Below are 18,010 nucleotides of genomic sequence, written 5' to 3'. Positions count from 1 at the left end.
GAACACCAGGTACAATAGGCTATATTTCAGAAAAGGTAGTGTCAAATCTATCTTGGGTTATTCCTTGCCTAAGGAAACCTTATGAAATTCATGAGGTTGTCACAAATCGACCCACAACACAAAGACAAACACATATGAAGTTTTCTAAGAAATAGAAACACACATAGGCAATACTAATGTTATTTTGTGTAATAGATTTTTCTCAAATAAAGACAAGGTCCACATGCATAAGGTTTGTAAGGAAATATATTTATTTACCCCTTAAAAAATTAAAAATCTCAGAACAATGCACAAAGCTGAATTCAAGTCTTTGCTTCACAACAACCCTGTGAAGTAAGTCAGGCGCAAAGAAAGTCATGATAAGCTCAAGGTCACCAAGGCCCCTTCCACACAGCTGAATAAAATCCCACATTTTCTGCTTTGAACCGGAATACATGGCAGTTTGGACTCAGATAACCCAGTTCAAAGCAGACATTGGTCCCACCCCCGTCACAAGTGTGGCTGGTGAGTACGAGAGGGCCTTCTCCATGATTGCCCCCCGCCTCTACAACTCCCTCTCTAAAGAAATAAAAATGGCCCACACCCTCCTTTCCTTTAAGAAACAGTTAAAGACACATCTATGCACCTTAGCATTCGGAGAGGAGGATTAACATAACTGGCACCCCATAGCAGCTATGGTCTAAGTGAAACTATAACAAATGCCAAACATTTTCTGCAACTTGGTCATTTAATTCGGTCTGGGTATACGCTCGCTCTGTGCATTAATGTTTTTATTGACTGTTATGTTTAAATTTATTGTTTTGTATAATTTGGAATTTTTATTATAATATGTTATCGTCATTTGATGTTAAGTGAAGTAGTTGTGGCATGGAGAGAGAGGGCGGTCTAGAAATAAAGTTTGTTTGTTTGTTGATTGTTTGATTTGAGGGATTTCCTGTCTTGATATTCTGGGTTATATGGCTGTGTCAAAGGGCCCTAAGTGAACATCATGACTATTTGGGGATTTGAACCCAGTTGCCTTCTGACATAAGGAAATACTCTCTGTAGCTGCTACACCATACTGATAGTGAAAAGAAAAAAACCAAAACAGAACTGCAATCTCTCTTGCAGTAACATGTTGTTCTCTTACAATAACATGTGTCCTGGTTGAATAAATAAATCAAAGATAAACTTTGAAAGAAGTGGAAGCACATTTCACACCAAGCCACACCAAAACATAAAGTGGCACAAAGTTAGAAAAATAAATAAACAGAAGCTGGATGGCCATCTGCTTTGACTGCGATTTTCCTGCTTCTTGGCAGGGGATGGACTGGATGGCCCATGAGGTCTCTTCCAACTCTTTGATTCTATGAAATTGGAAGTGCTCAATATAGTTGTTATTTTCCATTAAGTCAGCTTTAACTTACAGAGACCCAATAAATGGGAGACCTTCAAGAAACCCTGTTATTAACAAACTTGCAAACTCAGGATCATTTGTTTCCCTTTTTCCCTCCCACTTCCCACTTCTTGCCAGTAAAGTGAATACAAATAAAACAAAAGTATAGCTATGACTGATACTGCAAAATGGGTGGATGACTATAGGTGCCTACCATTAAAGCAGTGGTTCTCAACATGGGGTCCCAGATGGTTTTGGTCTTCAACTCCCAGAAATCCTTACAACTGGTAAACTGGCTGGGATTCCTGGGAGTTGTAGGCCAAAAACATCTGGGGACTCCAGGTTGAGAACCACTGTATTAAAGGAATTATGTTCCTCTCTAATCAGTTATATGAAACCACTAATGCAATCAAACACAATTGAATCACTTCACTTCTGGCCCCAGTATACCACAGAATTGCACTGGAAAACCTTGAGATTCCCAGAGAGGTATTCTAACTAGGAATTTGTTCGGTTAGCAAATGCAATTCAATTGTACCTTCCAGGGAAAGTGTACCATACTATTGCCTGGAGAACCTAGCAAATTCCTAGACGTGGTTAAGTGAAACCACGGATATGGGTTCTGCTGTTACATGGGTCTTATTATATTACAATATTGTCTAACGAATCATGTCATCCCATATGTCCAACATATGATGGCCAAACGAGCACAACCTGTTTTCATTTCTGAATTTTCCTGGACAACCAAACCCTTTGCCTCAAACCTATCAAAGCCACCAAACCACTACTCCTGGAAAAATTAAAAGAACTGCAAAACTCATTTATTATTCAACCAGGAAAAATATTTGGTACAGTAGAGTCTCACTTATCCAACATAAACGGGCCGGCAGAACGTTGGATAAGCGAATATGTTGGATAATAAGGAGGGATTAAGGAAAAGCCTATTAAACATCAAATTAAGTTATGCTTTTACTAATTAAGCACCAAAACATCATATTAGACCACAAATTTGACAGAAAAAGTAGTTCAATACACAGTAATGCTATGTAGAAATTACTGTATTTACAAACTTGGCACCAAAATATCACGATGTATTGAAAACATTGACTACAAAAAGCGTTGGATAATCCAGAACGTTGGATAAGTGAGACTCTACTGTATTGGAGGGTTGGGCAAACAAAAACATTTGAGGGCTGTATATGGCTCACAATCTCCACTTTACCCATCGCTGAAATGGACAGAAATGGTGGACATTTCTGGCAGAAAGCACATTCAAAGGGACATCCAGATTTCAGGAGAGGCCAAATTTTTCAGAATACTCTAGAGCAGTAAGGAACATTTTCTTGAGAACATCTCTGTTGCTATATCTTGGAAGGAACAAGATTTTACAGCAAGTAGAGGCTTCCGGATACCACAAGTCTGGGTCTTCTTTCCTTGAATCAGTAATTGTGAATATGAATTTTTCCATCCCTTGAGCTGGAATGCGGTTGGTTCCTGTAAGGAAAGCTGGAGAGATAATTGTTGACAATAAAGCAGCAAATCCTGAACACATCTTTGCAGAGAAGTAATAAGCACATTGTCAGTGAGTGGAATATGCCCATTTTCTGCTTGACCTGGCAAATGAGTTTTCAACAGTTGTAGGAATATCGAACATTTGAAAGAATGGAAGTATTCATAAATACAGTATGGCACCGTATCTTCTTGAGATAAGTTAACAGACTTCAAAAATGTGGAAACAGTATTGAAATGAAGGAGTTCTGGGCCAAGAATACTATGGAGTCATGTTGGATAATCTAGAAAATGCCTAAAAAATATATACTTTGTCAAATGTGAACAAATGAAACCACGTATACTGTTCCTGTGGATACCGGGTTGGGAGGATATGCTGTATGTAATAGCTATGCACTCACCGGGAATTTGGAGGCTTCTGGGGAACACAGTCTATCAATTTAACTTCTCAAAGTTTTAACAGTAATAAAAAGCATTGATTCTGTGTGATATCTAATGACCTCTTAAAATGAGTGGCATAGTACTAGGTTTGGCCTAAATACTCCAAGCGTTGATCTAATGCTCTTCCCAATAGGCACAGACCATTAAATCAATTGCAATCATATTTACATTAGATGGCCCAACTCAGTTTGCACTTACAATTGGATATATCTTAAAGAGGGCCAGTGGGATGTACTTGTGTGAGTAATCTAGAAGTCCAGAGTTCAAATTCTTGCTCAGCCATGGAAACCCACTGGAGAGACCTGGGGCAAGTCACTCTTTCTCAGGCTCAGAAGAAAGCAATGGCAATCTTCCTCTGAATAAACTTATCCAAGAAAAATCTATCACAGAGCTGGCTTAAAGGTACGTAAGAACGTTTAACATTTATTACCAAGAAAATCCTTCTTCATCTCTTCAGGAAGATCATGAAACTCATCCCAAAAATCCTTTATTATTTGTTCTGTCTTTTCATAACCAGCATACTTTGCATTCTGTGAAATTGAATTTAAAAATGGCATTCTTAGTCCTTCAATATCTCTTTATATAAACCCTGCCCTCAACCTATACTTAACATTGACTATACTCAAGGATACATATTACGTCTGTATGCAGGAGCAGGCAATTACTGGCTCCGGTTGCCCCTGTTCATGCAATGTAAAAACCTGCTCCTGAAAGCTGGGATACTTTATTGAGCAGGTTTTCAACACAACAGACAGGTGCAGGAGAGAAGAAAGTGTGAACACTATTATGAGTCTAACATTAGATTCAACCCACTGGTTTTATTCCTAACTATATAACCCTCTGTGTATGTGATAACCTTTTACTTTCTTGTTCACTCTGATTTCTTTGCCAAGGATCTATCCCAACACATGGGTGCACATTAATTTAATAAGATATTTAATGAGGCTACAGCATCTCCCAAAATGCAAAAAAAATTATATAAATAACCCTCTGCACACTTGACTTCTTAATACGCACATAAACTGCACAAGGAGCATGTATTAAGATACAAATCAGGAAGGACTGCAATAGAAGCGTACCAGAGAATACAACATTGTTTTACAGTACATTTCACACAATGATGAATCCAGTATACATCCTACCTTTTCAAATTGTTCCCAATCATATTTTTTATGTCCAAGCAGAACAAGTTGGAGTTCAATAGGATTGAAGATTTTCCACTTTCCAGTTGGGCAGCCTCTTTCAAATCCACGCATAAAATCTGCAAACTGCTTCTCGACCGATGTGGTGAATATGTAATGCACATAAGCATCCACATATTCTTTTCTGCAAACAGATCAAAAAGTTAATTTAACAATTTACTATATATTTTAAGATTTAAAAATCTTAACTAATCTACATCTTATAAAAGACCCAAAGTAAAGCTTAAATTCTTGATTTCAACGGTGAGGTTGCAGAAGGGGAGGAGGAGGCAATTGTATCTAATCCTTTGGCTATGTAGGGAACCTGAAGGGAACAGCTTCATACAAACCTACACCTGTCTACTAAGCCTTACTATGTTTTAGTAGAGAATACTTTTAATTAAGTGGATATGGAATGAAAGCTTGAAAAAGTCCCCTTCAATAGCCAAGAATAATACTGATTTGGGAGTCTGGAGGAGGAAGGATTTTAAATGAGCACAGTAGCACTTATGGGTGAAAAGAAAGGTAAGATTTGAGAATGTTTCCCTGCTATCCATCGTATTTCCTGCCAGTGGGTATCTTGTATTAGAAGACTGGAAGTTCCATGATTTCTTTACATGTGATGTCTCATGGGCCATGTAGTCCTGTTCCTAGTACTATTGTGGCAGATGAAGAGGAAAACTTTGGTTTCCCACCGATTCAGCCAGAATCGGAGCCCCTGCACCTGCAGGATGTTTGCCCTCAAGAAGTCAGCCAAACAAGCCTTGGGCAGAATTCTCCCCCGTTCTCTCGCCGGGATAATTATAATCGAGATAGGGGCGCTCGGGAGGCGAGTCGCCGAAGCGCCAGGATCGCTGCCAGACAATTAGCTGATTAAGCCTGTTTCCCTTGGGAAATCTTAAGGAGTCATGCATCTGGACACAGTTTGGGTTTCACTTCTTGTTCTCCAGGGAAAGTGTTCCTTGGCGGGAATACAAGATCCTATATAGCTGTTTCCCGCAAGGGGATCCTTGCGGAGTCAATTCGTCAGCTTCAGGAGTGAGATCATGTGTAGACTACGCTACTCCAGTTCCTTTGTTTCCAGGACCTTGCCACGGATCTCGTTCCAGTTCCAAGCCAGCCTTGTTCCCCGGACCTCGTCACGGACCTCGTTCTTGCTTCTTGCTTCTTGTTGCCTCGTATCAAGCCTTGTTTGCCAAGAATCCAGTTGTTTCCCAGCCTTGTTGTCAAGCTCCATTGGACTAAAGGACCTTGTCATTTCCCCACACTTTGCTTGGCAAAGTGTGTGTTTCGGTTATTGGATTACAACTTTGGACTCTAATATCTCATATTGGACATTGCCTTCCTGGACTATATTTGACCTTTCCTGAAAGGTCTACTTCTGAACTTTATTCTTCACTTGTTTTTATTGACTTTATATATTCCTTTAATAAAGATATTAGATAGAATCTGGCCTCTGCGCATGGTTATTGGTGCTCCGTAGCCTGGGTCTTGACATTACAACACATAATTATCCCAAAAGTAAATCTAATTCAAAACGAAGGAGAAAAACTTGCCTGTTGGACTTAGTGACAGGAAGGTTGGCACCATTTTCTTTCAGCTCAATCATAGTTCTGGATCCTTCATGTTCTTCCACTTTCTAAATAGACATAAAGTTTACATAAAAATGAAAATCGTTATATATCATGAGGCATGCTGTTCGTTACTTTTAAGTGCTGGATAATGAACGCAGGCGTATGTGTGTGTATGCGTGTACCTTCAACTCACCTGGCCACCTATGACAACTCCACAAATTTTGTATTCTTTCCAAGAAATACTCAGAAGTGATATTGCCAGTTCCTTGCTCTGAAATATAATGTATAGAACCCAGTATTTCTTGGTGACCTCCCATAAAAATTCTAGCCAAAGCCGATCCTATTTAGCTTCCAAGATCAGAAGGAATCTGGTGCTTTTAGGGTATTTAGTGTCATATACAGCCATATAAATCCTATAAAGGAACATCTCTTCCCATAGCAACATGTCAGGCAATTGACACCATTGTACTGAAACCATTCTGTCTTCAGAAGTGAAGTTGGTGGTAACATATGAAAGCAGTGGTCCTCAACTCTGGAAATTCCCTGACCATTCCTTCCTTTTCTCTACATCAAGATTTGTGCCTTGAGGATCTGCATGGTTGGGTGAGGCTGTCCATAGGAAGAACCAGGACACACATACACATGGGCAGAGGCCCAAAGCCTCCACAGTTGCCAGGGGGATCGCCTCATCATTCCTCCTAACCAAGCAATCCAGATCAAGCTCACTGTACTAGCAGGATGTTAAGAATTTCTCCTGCCTGTTCAACAATGATAGTGATCAAGAACTTGCTTTGCTTGTTGCTTTCCTGTTTAGCATGGGGTTGGACTAGATGGCCCATGTGGTCTCTTCCAACTTGATTATTCTACGATTCTATAAGATTGCTTTTCAGTTTCTTCTACTAGCAGGAAGAAAACAGTAGTCTCATTTCTGCTGAGCAGCAAAGTCCATCCCTGATCAGCCCAGCTGGACAGTCCAGGGTGGAAGAAATGGATATTGTTTCTGGATCTCTTTTGATTTGCATAGAGAGCATCAGTGTCCCACAAGTTGTCCTCTTGAACTTTATGGAACTTCTTGTTGTTTGCCTTCAAGTTGTTTCCAACGTATGGAGACCCTAAGGTGACCCTATCATAGTGTTTTCTGAGGCTGAGAGTGTGTGACTCACCCAGAGTGACTTAGGGCCCTTCCACACAGCCATATAACCCATCATATCAAGGCAGATAATCCACAATATCTGCTTTGAACTAGTTTATCTGAGTCCATATTGCCATATAATCCAGTTCAATGTAGATTTTATACAGCTGTATGGAAGGGGGCTGTCAGCTTCCAATGACAAGCAGGGTCTAAGCCAGGTCTATTCAAACTGCCTGAGCTTTCAATAGTGTCACGACCCAGGCTGCAGAGCACCAATAACCATACACAGAGGCCAGAATCTATCTAATATCTTTATTAAGGAAATATATAAAGTTAATAAAAGCAAGTGTATGAAATAGTCCAGAAGTAGACCTTTCAGGAAAGGTCAAAATTAGTCCAAAGAAACAATGTCCAATATGAAATATTAAGGTCCAAAGTTGTAATCCAATAACCGAAACACTCACTTTGCCAGGCAAAGTGAGGGGAGATGACAATGTCCTTTAGTCCATGAAACTTGAGCGAGGCTAGGAAGTAACTTGAAACAAGGCTTGATACAGGGCAACAAGGAACGAGGAGCAAGAACAAGATCCGTGGAATTACTTGGCAAAATCCGGAAAACAAGGCAAGGCTGAGTCCTGGAAAACAAGGCAAGGTCCGTGGAGGTAAACAAGGCTGGAAACGGGAACGAAGGCTTGGAAACAGGAGCGAAGGCTTGGAATCAGGAACAAGGCTTGAAACAGGAACGAGGCTTGGAAACGGAGCGCGCTGTCCACACACAACTTACTCCAGTAGCTGACGAATTGACTCCGCAAGATCCCTTTGTGGGCAAAACACCTAAATAGGGTCTAGTTTTCCCACCAAAGAGCAGTTCTCTGGGGAACAAGAAACGAAAGCTAATCTCTGAGTCCAGATGCATGACTCCTTAAAGTTTCCCATGGAAAGCAGGCTTAATCAGCTGAATTCTTAGCAGCTATCCTAGCACTCCTGCGAGACGCTGCTTGAACTCCCCTCTGTTGTTTACAAAACTCGTGGCGAGAAAACACAGGAGATTTAGGCTCAGGGCTTGTTTGACAGACTTCTGGAAGACAAATCTCTTGCAGGTGCAAGGTTCCCAAATCTGGCTGGGAAGTTTCCAATTCTGACTGAGACGGTGAAAAACCCAAGTTCTCCTCTTCATCTGGCACTACAGTGCCAGAAACGGGACTACATGGCCCATGACTCATCACACTATCCCCCTCCTCAAGCCCCCTCTCAAACTGGGACTCTCTCCCCGAGGCGCGAGGCCGCGGCTTGGCGGGATAGGTCTGATGGAAGCGGCGGGTTAGATCAGGAGCATGGACTGTGGAAGCGTCTTCCCAAGAGCGTTCCTCGGGGCCAAAACCCACCCAGTCAATGAGATATTGTAGGCGGCGGCGGTGAAAGCGAGAATCCAAAATGTCCTGAACCTCAAACTCCTCCTCCCCATTCATCAAAACAGGAGGGGGGGCCGGCCGGTCTGTATCAGGGCGCACACCATCCGCCGGAAGGAGCAGGGAGCGGTGGAACACTGGATGAATGCGCATTGAGCGCGGAAGTTGGAGTTTGAAAGTCACGGGGTTAAGTTGCGCCACCACTGGATAGGGGCCAATGAAACGGGCATCTAACTTCCGGCAAGGGCGATGGGAGGGCAAAAAACGAGTGGACAGAAGAACCCAGTCTCCTACCTTGATTTCGGGGCCCGGCTGGCGATGTTTGTCAGCGTGGCGTTTATAGTTCTCCTTGGCTTGGTCTAGTTGCTGGAGCAAGAGTTGTTGCACCGCTGTGAGTTCCTGCAGCCAGTCCTCTGCTGCGGGAACTTCTGAGGTTTCAATGACAGGGGGAAAGAAACGTGGGTGGAAGCCGTAGTTTGCAAAGAACGGGGTTTCTTTAGTAGAAGCCTGGACCCCATTGTTGTAGGCAAACTCTGACAGCGATAACAGGGAAGCCCAATTGTCCTGCTGGTAGTTCACATAACAGCGAAGGTATTGTTCCAAAGTGGCATTGGTGCGCTCGGTTTGCCCATCTGTTTGGGGATGATGAGCCGAAGATAAACGAGAGTCTATGCCCAATAGTTTTTGTAGTGCTTTCCAGAAACGAGAGGTGAATTGGGACCCACGGTCTGTGACCAAACTCTTGGGCAATCCATGCAATCTGAAAACATGTTGGAGGAATAGATCTGCAGTCTCTTTGGCCGTGGGAAGGCCATCACAGGGAATGAAATGGGCTAACTTGGTGAAAAGGTCCACCACCACTAGGATCGTGGTGAATCCACAGGAAGGTGGTAGATCAGTGATAAAATCCGCAGAGATTATTTCCCATGGGTGGGATGGGGTAGGGAGGGGATGCAGAAGCCCTGAGGGCTTTTCTCTTCTTGTCTTGGAGCGCTGGCATACCGGGCAGGTGTTGACATATTTTTCCACATCCTTGCGGATCTTGGGCCACCAGAAATCTCTTAGGATCAAATGCATGGTTTTAAATAGCCCGAAATGCCCTGCTGGCTTGCAGTCATGACACAGACGAAGTGCTTTTTCCCTGCCCGGTCCTGGGGGGATGTAAACATGATTTCTATAGCAAAGTAGCCCATCCTTAAGCGAAAAGGGAAAATGTAGTCCTTGGCGAAGTTGGTCCTGTGCCCAGGCATCTGCTTGCTGACTAGCCCTGATTTCCTGGGCACAAAGGGGTCCTGGAGTAGGGGGAGTTGATTCAATGGGAGTGGATTTGGTGTTTCCCATTGTGAGCGTGGCAAAGTTCTCGGGTTGCAGCAGCTGGGACTCAAAGGCCTCCTTGCGCCCTGCAGCGTATTCCGGTTTCCGTGACAGAGCATCTGCTTGCTTGGTCTGGGCTGGGATTACATAATGAATTTGGAAGTTAAAACGTTCAAAGAATAAAGCCCAGCGTTGTTGCCTCTGATTTAGCTTGCGGGCAGTTCTTAGATGCTCTAGATTCCGATGATCAGTATGGACTTCAATGGGAAATTTGGCCCCTTCTAACCAATGTCTCCAAGTTTCAAAGGCTGCCTTTATGGCCAATAGTTCCTTTTCCCAAATGGTGTAATTTCTCTCTGGTGCGGTCAATTGACGGGAATAAAAGGCACAAGGATGAAGATGATCTCCTACTGGTTGTAGGAGTACAGCCCCAATTGCCACATCGGAGGCGTCCGCCTGCACGACAAAAGGGGTTTCAGGATCTGGATGCTGAAGGATTGGCTGGGACGTGAATAATTTCTTTAGTTGTTGGAACCCTTTCTCTGCTTGATCTGTCCAGCGGAAAGGCTGTTTCCCACGGATGCAGCTGGTGATTGGGTCAGACCAGCGGGCAAAGTCTGGAATGAACTTGCGGTAGTAGTTCGCGAACCCCAAGAATCGTTGCACCTCTTTCTTGTTGGTTGGCGCCCGCCATTCCAATACTGCTGAAACCTTTGCCGGGTCCATGGAGAGCCCTAGTGGTGAGACGCGGTATCCCAGGAAATCTACCTCTTGTAGATCAAAAGCGCATTTTTCCAGCTTGGCATAAAGTCCATGATCCCGCAATCGTTGTAACACCATTCTGACGTGGTTCTCATGTTCTGATTGTGATCTAGAAAACACCAAAAAATCGTCCAGGTAGATGATCAAGAACCGATCTAGATAATCCTGAAAGATGTCATTGACAAAATGCTGGAACGTTGCGGGAGCTCCACATAAACCATAATTCATAACTCGGGACTCGAATAATCCGAATTTAGTCTGGAAGGCGGTCTTCCACTCGTCCCCTTCTCTGATGCGAACTAGATTATAAGCCCCCCGAAGATCCAGCTTGGTGTAGACCTTGGCTCCTCGAAGTCGGTCTAATAGGTCCGAGATCAAAGGCAGGGGATAGCTGTTCCGCTTAGTGATATTGTTCAATGCTCTATAGTCCACCACCAAGCGTAAGTCCCCTGACTTCTTTTTCACAAACATCACTGGGGAAGCGGCTGGGGATTGAGAGGGTCTGATGAATCCCTTGCGAAGGTTTGACTCTATGAACTCCCTGAGAGCTTCTTGCTCCGGTTCAGTCAGGGAGTAGAGATGTCCTCGCGGGATCGGGGCCCCCTCCACCAAGTCAATGGCACAGTCATAAGGTCTATGTGGGGGTAATCTCTCGGCTTCTTTTTCATTGAATACATCCCAATATTCTGAGTACTTCTTGGGCAAGGTGATAATGGGTTCAGTGTCTGTGGCATGGCAGACCTTGGCTACAAGGCAATGGTTTTGGCAATATTTTGAAGCAAACTGCAGTTCTCTGTTGGACCAGGAGATGCTTGGGTCGTGAAGTGTCAGCCATGGAATTCCCAAAATCACAGGGAAATGGGGAACCTCGGTAACAAAGAAGGAAATCTCTTCCATATGTTCCCTTATCCACATTCTGGTGGGTTCCGACCACTGGCTTACGGGACCCATCTTGAGGGGGCGGCCATCGATGGCTTGCACCACGCGGGCATTCTTGAAGTCATGGTATTGTAATCCCAGAGAGTCGGCATACTCTCTATCAATGAAATTGTTCGTGGCTCCTGAGTCTATCATGGCATGGACCATGACGGGCCCTTTTTTTGCTGACCACAAGGTGACCACTAGAAGAAATAGGACCCCGGTTGGCGGCTCTTGAGTGGGTTTTTTGACCGGGTTGGCGAGCCTCTCTACGCCCGGTCGCTGGCTTCCCCCGCCGGCTGTGCGCCAGCCGCCTCAAACGTCTTTGTCTCCGTGGAGGACGCCGCCGCCAGACGGGCGGCGGGCTTCCCTTTGGCTGGGCACTCTCTGGCGAAGTGGCCCCCGTTTCCGCAGTACCAACAGAGATTTAGGCGTTGGCGGCGGGCCTTCTCGGCGGCATCTAATCTGGGACGCACATTGCCCAACTGCATCGGCACCTCCTCGCTCCCTCTGGGGTATGGGGCTGGTGGCGGGGGTCTCCATACTGGACGCGGCTGGACGCCGGTGGGAGCGGGAGGTTTCACCCCAGCTCTACCGCTCTGGCCTCGGACCCATTGTTTTCTGTTGGCAAGCATGACTTCAGCTCGTAAACATTGATCAATGAGTGCTTCAAGAGAGTGGGGAGGATCCACCTTGGAGATTTCTTCCAGCATCTCAATGTTGAGACCCTCCCGAAATTGTCCTCTGAGGGCTACATCGTTCCAGCCGGTGTTGTGGGCCAGCACTCGGAACTCGGCTATGTACTGGGACAAGGGTCTGTCCCCTTGGGAGAGGCGCCGGAGTTTGTGGCCGGCTGCCTCCAAATTGTCCTCGATTCCCCAGGTCTCCTTAAGGTGGTCCAAGAAGTGTTGCGCTGACCTTAGATGTGGGGAGGCTTGGTCGAACAGTGCCGTCGCCCAGTTGGCCGCTGGCCCGTCTAGGAGACTGTAAACCCACGCCACCTTGATGTCTTCTTGGGGAAACTCGGCAGCACGGGCCTCTAGATAAGCCTGGCACTGGCGACGGAAAACATGAACCTTAGAAGCTTCTCCAGAAAACTTGGTTGGCAACGCCATGGCCGGGAGACGGATTCCGCGTTCCTTCAAACCCTTTATTTCCCCATCCTGCGCATTGAGCTTATCATGGATCCGGTCCACCTCATCCTTGTCGATGGTGTAGCTGATCGGCTGGCCACCCGGCCCGGCTCCGGTAGACATTCTGGCCTAGGTTAATTGGTGCTTAGGGTGGCGGAGTCAAACTGTCACGACCCAGGCTGCAGAGCACCAATAACCATACACAGAGGCCAGAATCTATCTAATATCTTTATTAAGGAAATATATAAAGTTAATAAAAGCAAGTGTATGAAATAGTCCAGAAGTAGACCTTTCAGGAAAGGTCAAAATTAGTCCAAAGAAACAATGTCCAATATGAAATATTAAGGTCCAAAGTTGTAATCCAATAACCGAAACACTCACTTTGCCAGGCAAAGTGAGGGGAGATGACAATGTCCTTTAGTCCATGAAACTTGAGCGAGGCTAGGAAGTAACTTGAAACAAGGCTTGATACAGGGCAACAAGGAACGAGGAGCAAGAACAAGATCCGTGGAATTACTTGGCAAAATCCGGAAAACAAGGCAAGGCTGAGTCCTGGAAAACAAGGCAAGGTCCGTGGAGGTAAACAAGGCTGGAAACGGGAACGAAGGCTTGGAAACAGGAGCGAAGGCTTGGAATCAGGAACAAGGCTTGAAACAGGAACGAGGCTTGGAAACGGAGCGCGCTGTCCACACACAACTTACTCCAGTAGCTGACGAATTGACTCCGCAAGATCCCTTTGTGGGCAAAACACCTAAATAGGGTCTAGTTTTCCCACCAAAGAGCAGTTCTCTGGGGAACCAGAAACGAAAGCTAATCTCTGAGTCCAGATGCATGACTCCTTAAAGTTTCCCATGGAAAGCAGGCTTAATCAGCTGAATTCTTAGCAGCTATCCTAGCACTCCTGCGAGACGCTGCTTGAACTCCCCTCTGTTGTTTACAAAACTCGTGGCGAGAAAACACAGGAGATTTAGGCTCAGGGCTTGTTTGACAGACTTCTGGAAGACAAATCTCTTGCAGGTGCAAGGTTCCCAAATCTGGCTGGGAAGTTTCCAATTCTGACTGAGACGGTGAAAAACTCAAGTTCTCCTCTTCATCTGGCACTACAGTGCCAGAAACGGGACTACATGGCCCATGACTCATCACAAATAGCAATTACTTCTATCAAACAATGTTAAGCTTTACAAAATAGTATTGCTTCTCTATTTTTCTACTATTTGATTTGAAATGTCATGTCTTTGGGTATATTCCCCATGTTTTGCCATGGTTGTAGTTTTACATGGTATTTAGTCTTCTCTGCTAAATAATAACATTGACTGATAGCAGTTGAAGTGGTGTCAAACTGCATTATTTCTACAGTGTAAATGCATCCCTTATGACCGATGAGAAGAGAATCAACATCTCTTACCATGAAATCCAACTGGAGGAGTTCAATGACATCTTCACGCTGTTCATCCAGGACTGTCTGAAGACTTCTAACAAGAAAAGCAAGTATAAAATAGAGCATGTTGTTAATCCCAACAGTAAAACACATGTCCTACATTAAATCATCCTAAATAGATTTTTTGTTTTTTGTTTACAATGACCACACTTCCATTGTCACATTTAGCTATTATAATTCTTCTGAGTTAGCACAGTGTAGTGGCTTGCATGTTGGATTAGAAGTGTGGGAGATCCGGGTTCGAATCCCTGTTAAGTCATGGAAACCTATTGGGTGACACTGGCATGTCAAACTCTCTACGGCCCTTCCACACAGCTGAATAAAATCCCACATTTTCTGCTTTGAACTGGGATATAAGGCAATGTGGACTCAGATAACCCAGTTCAAAGCAGATATTGTGGGATTTCTTGCCTTGATATTCTGGGTTATATGGCTGTGTGGAAGGGCCCTAAGCCTCAGAAGAAAGCAATGGAAAACCCCACTTACAAAGAAAACCCCATGAATCACCAGAAATCAGAAACAACCTGAAGGTATAAAACAACTAGTATTCTATTTATTTCAACAGCCCTTTCTTCCAAATAAATATGTTTAAAACTGAAGCTTTCTGCTATAATCCATTGCATGACTAATGCCCCTTCTATACTGCCATATAGTCCAGTTCAAAGCAGATAATATGGATTTTACACGGTAGTGTAGAAGGGGCCTTAGTCTAACGCTATATACTTGCACACCTATATGAGGAACAGTTTTATCTCATACCTTCCTATTGTAGGAAACAGCTCCTTCAAATCTTCCAGAGTTGGTTGAACATTTGCCATCTTCTTGAACAGAGCAAGAGGGAAAGGAAAGGCAGCAATCTTCTGGTTATAGAGTGCCATCCCAAACAGGTTCCCAATTAGAAAATATATGTCTTTTTGTGCTGGTACCTAGTTGGAAAATTAAAGTGAACAATTCTGTTGAAGTCTCCCCAACTATTTCAGATTTTTTTAAAAAAAAGTGAAGACACTGACTTTTCCCCCAAGAAAAATTTAACACTGTAGTTATTTCTAAACCAGAGGTTGTTTGTTCATTTTCCTTTGTTTGTTGAGTTAAAAAATTGAACCACAATGCAGATGAGACAGAGGTGCTTCTAATCAATCAAAGGCAAACCAGGGAACAGAGATTTAGGTCACATGTATATACAAATCTCCACTGTCATATAAAATCCAGATTATCTGCTGTGACCTAGAATATATCTACACTGCCATATAATCCAGTTCAAAGCAGATAATCTGGATTGTATATGGCAGTGTAGATGGGGCCTAAGTCTCTGCTGGAAAGGGTTACACTCCTGCCAAAATCTCAGGTTCAAAGACTGGGTATATTGTAGAATTAATGCAGTTTGACACGACTTGAATTGCTATGGCTCATTTCTATGGATTCATGGAAGCTGTAGTTTTACAAAGTTTTTAACCTTCTCGGTCAAAGAGTGCTGGTGCCTCACCAAACTACAGCTTCCAGGATTCCGTAGCACTGAGCCAGGACAATAGTATTGAGCCATGGCAATTATAGTGATGTCAAACTGCCTTCGTTTGACAGTGTGGATGCACCAAAATACTTCTGATCCTCAATAGTTTAGCAACAAAATGCATGGTGAGGAAAACAGGAATAGAAATATGTTTGTGAAGGGGTTTCCTCCCCTTAATGGGTTTTATCTGGCAACAAATAAGATGGAAAAAACAACGGGAAGTCATCGGAAGGCTGCAAATTGAAGATGACTTCATCAAGAAACCTCTATTAATGAGGCAATGAGCTCACACACACAAAAACCAACATCATGTGATTGCCAACAAAAACAGAAGTGACTTGTCTTGTCCTCTTGGGTATACAAAGTCTTAAATTCACAATTGTTCTGTGTTGCCACACTCTGGCCCTATATCACAAGCTACAATTGGAGGACAAGAAAATTAAAAAAACTGCAGCTTTACAATGGAGACTAGATCTAACAGAGGTGCTTTGTACTAGGAAGAAGGTACCAGTCGTGAATCTATTTTCAGTTTCACTTTTTTTTTTTTTTGCTTTAAACAGCATGTCTCAGGGTTCTTCCATACAGACATATATACCCAGAATATCAAGGCAGATAATCCACAATATCTGCTTTGAACTGTATAATCTGAGTCCACGCTGTCATATAATCCAGTTCAATGTGGATTTTATACAGCTGTGTGGAAGGGGCCTAATTTGTCTTCATAACTTCATGTTAGTGGCACCGCTATCTTGCTTCTCAAAAGGTTTATGTGCAAAGAGAATCCTTTTATATGTGCCCACACTTCTTGTGTAAGTATATGGCAATATAAGTAAATCCAGAAATAGAGCATCTGCATTCTTGAATCAATATAGTTTGGCACTACGTTCAATGCCATGGCTCAATGCTATGGAATATAGGGAGCTGCAGTTTTACAAGGTCTCTAGCCTTCCCTGCCAAAAAGTGCTGGTGCCTCAATAAATTACAAATTCCAGAATTCCATAGCACTGAGCCATTGCGGTTAAAAGTGGTGTCAAACTGCATTAATTATACAATGTGAAAACACTTGTCGTAACAATAAAAATTCACATTTTACCTGGGGTGGAAACCAAATCAGATGCGACTCATCAAAATGTGTGAATATCCGACATTTGGGCGCACACAGTTCCTTTACGAGGATGGTAAAAAATTCCTGAGACAGGCCTCCATCATCAATCCCAGGCTCTCCTTCGAATTGCACCTGTTAAATTAAAATCAGGTGGTTCAACTAATTTAGATACACAGGTCATTTCTATCCCCACTGTGCAATCTGCTTATTATTGGGCTGCAGTGAGTTTTTTTCGGGCTGTATGGCCATGTTCCAATAGAATTTTCTCCTGACATTTTCTTCTGCTTATTATTATTTTGGGGGTACAAAACTGAGGCTGCAAGATCATGGGTGAACCTTACACTGTAGAACAAATGCAGTCTGACATCACTTACAGTGGCTCAATGCTATGCAAATACTGGGATTTTTAGTTTGATGAGACACCTGAACTCTTGGGCAGGGAAAGTGAAAGGTCTAGTGAAACTACATACCCTGCCGGCTGTTAGGAATTGTGGGAGTTGAAGTCCAAAACACCTGGAGATCCAACGTTTGCCAATGCCTGGTCAAAATATACCTAGTGGGGTGTTATACGGATGCCTCCAAACACATGCCTGGAATTGAGCAATCTTTAGTTTGCTGTTGAAGGTTTTCATGGCCAGAATCACTGGGTTGCTGTATGGCCATGTTTCAGAAGCATTATTTCCTGACTTTCACCCATGTCTATGGCAGGCATCCTCAGAGGTTGGGAGGCCTGTTGGAAACCAGGTAAGCGGGGTTTATATATCTGTGGATTGTCCAGGGTGAGAGAAAGAACTCTTGTCTGTTGGAGGCCAGGAAGAATGGTGCAAAATTGATCACCTTGATTAGCATTTAATGGCCTTGCAGATTCAAAGCCTGTCTGATTCCTGCCTGAGGGAATCCTTTGTTGGGAGGTGTTAGCCCTGAATGTTTCATGTCTGGAATTCCCATTTTCATAGTGTTGATCTTTATTTACTATCCTGATCTTAGAATTTTTTAATACTGGTAGCCAGATTTTGTTCATTTTCATGGTTTCCTCCTTTTGGTTGAAGTTGTCCACATGTTTGTGGATTTCAATGGCTTCTCTGTGTAGTCTGACAAAGTGGTTGTTAGAGTGGTCCAGCATTTCTGTGTTCTCAAATAATATGCTGTGTCCAGGTTGGTTCATCAAGTGCTCTGCTATGGCTGACTTCTCTGGTTGAGCTAGTCTCCAAT

The 18,010-nt window shown here is 43.6% G+C and overlaps 1 protein-coding gene across 4 annotated transcripts in view; it reads right to left on the bottom strand.

Moving 5' to 3' along the window:
* Positions 1-228: 228 nt before the first annotated feature.
* Positions 229-18,010, bottom strand: part of LOC103278896 (E3 ISG15--protein ligase HERC5) — a 42,203-nt gene continuing 24,421 nt past the window's right edge. The window contains exons 18-24 of one of the 4 annotated variants that reach the window (XM_008111035.3): positions 16,787-16,930; positions 14,946-15,112; positions 14,154-14,220; positions 6,063-6,145; positions 4,468-4,651; positions 3,756-3,855; positions 229-2,881 (exon numbers count right to left, since the gene is read on the bottom strand). In XM_008111035.3, the coding sequence (XP_008109242.1) occupies positions 2,667-2,881; positions 3,756-3,855; positions 4,468-4,651; positions 6,063-6,145; positions 14,154-14,220; positions 14,946-15,112; positions 16,787-16,930 (960 nt within the window). In that variant the 3' untranslated portion in view covers positions 229-2,666. Of the gene's footprint in view, positions 2,882-3,755; positions 3,856-4,467; positions 4,652-6,062; positions 6,146-14,153; positions 14,221-14,945; positions 15,113-16,786; positions 16,931-18,010 lie in introns of those variants that run through there. The other 3 variants (XM_016993792.2, XR_010006521.1, XR_010006520.1) reach the window with 3 other exon arrangements.

Source organism: Anolis carolinensis, chromosome 5, assembly GCF_035594765.1.
Source record: "Anolis carolinensis isolate JA03-04 chromosome 5, rAnoCar3.1.pri, whole genome shotgun sequence".
NCBI lineage: Eukaryota > Metazoa > Chordata > Lepidosauria > Squamata > Dactyloidae > Anolis > Anolis carolinensis.
This window is presented reverse-complemented; position numbering and strand designations above follow the sequence as displayed.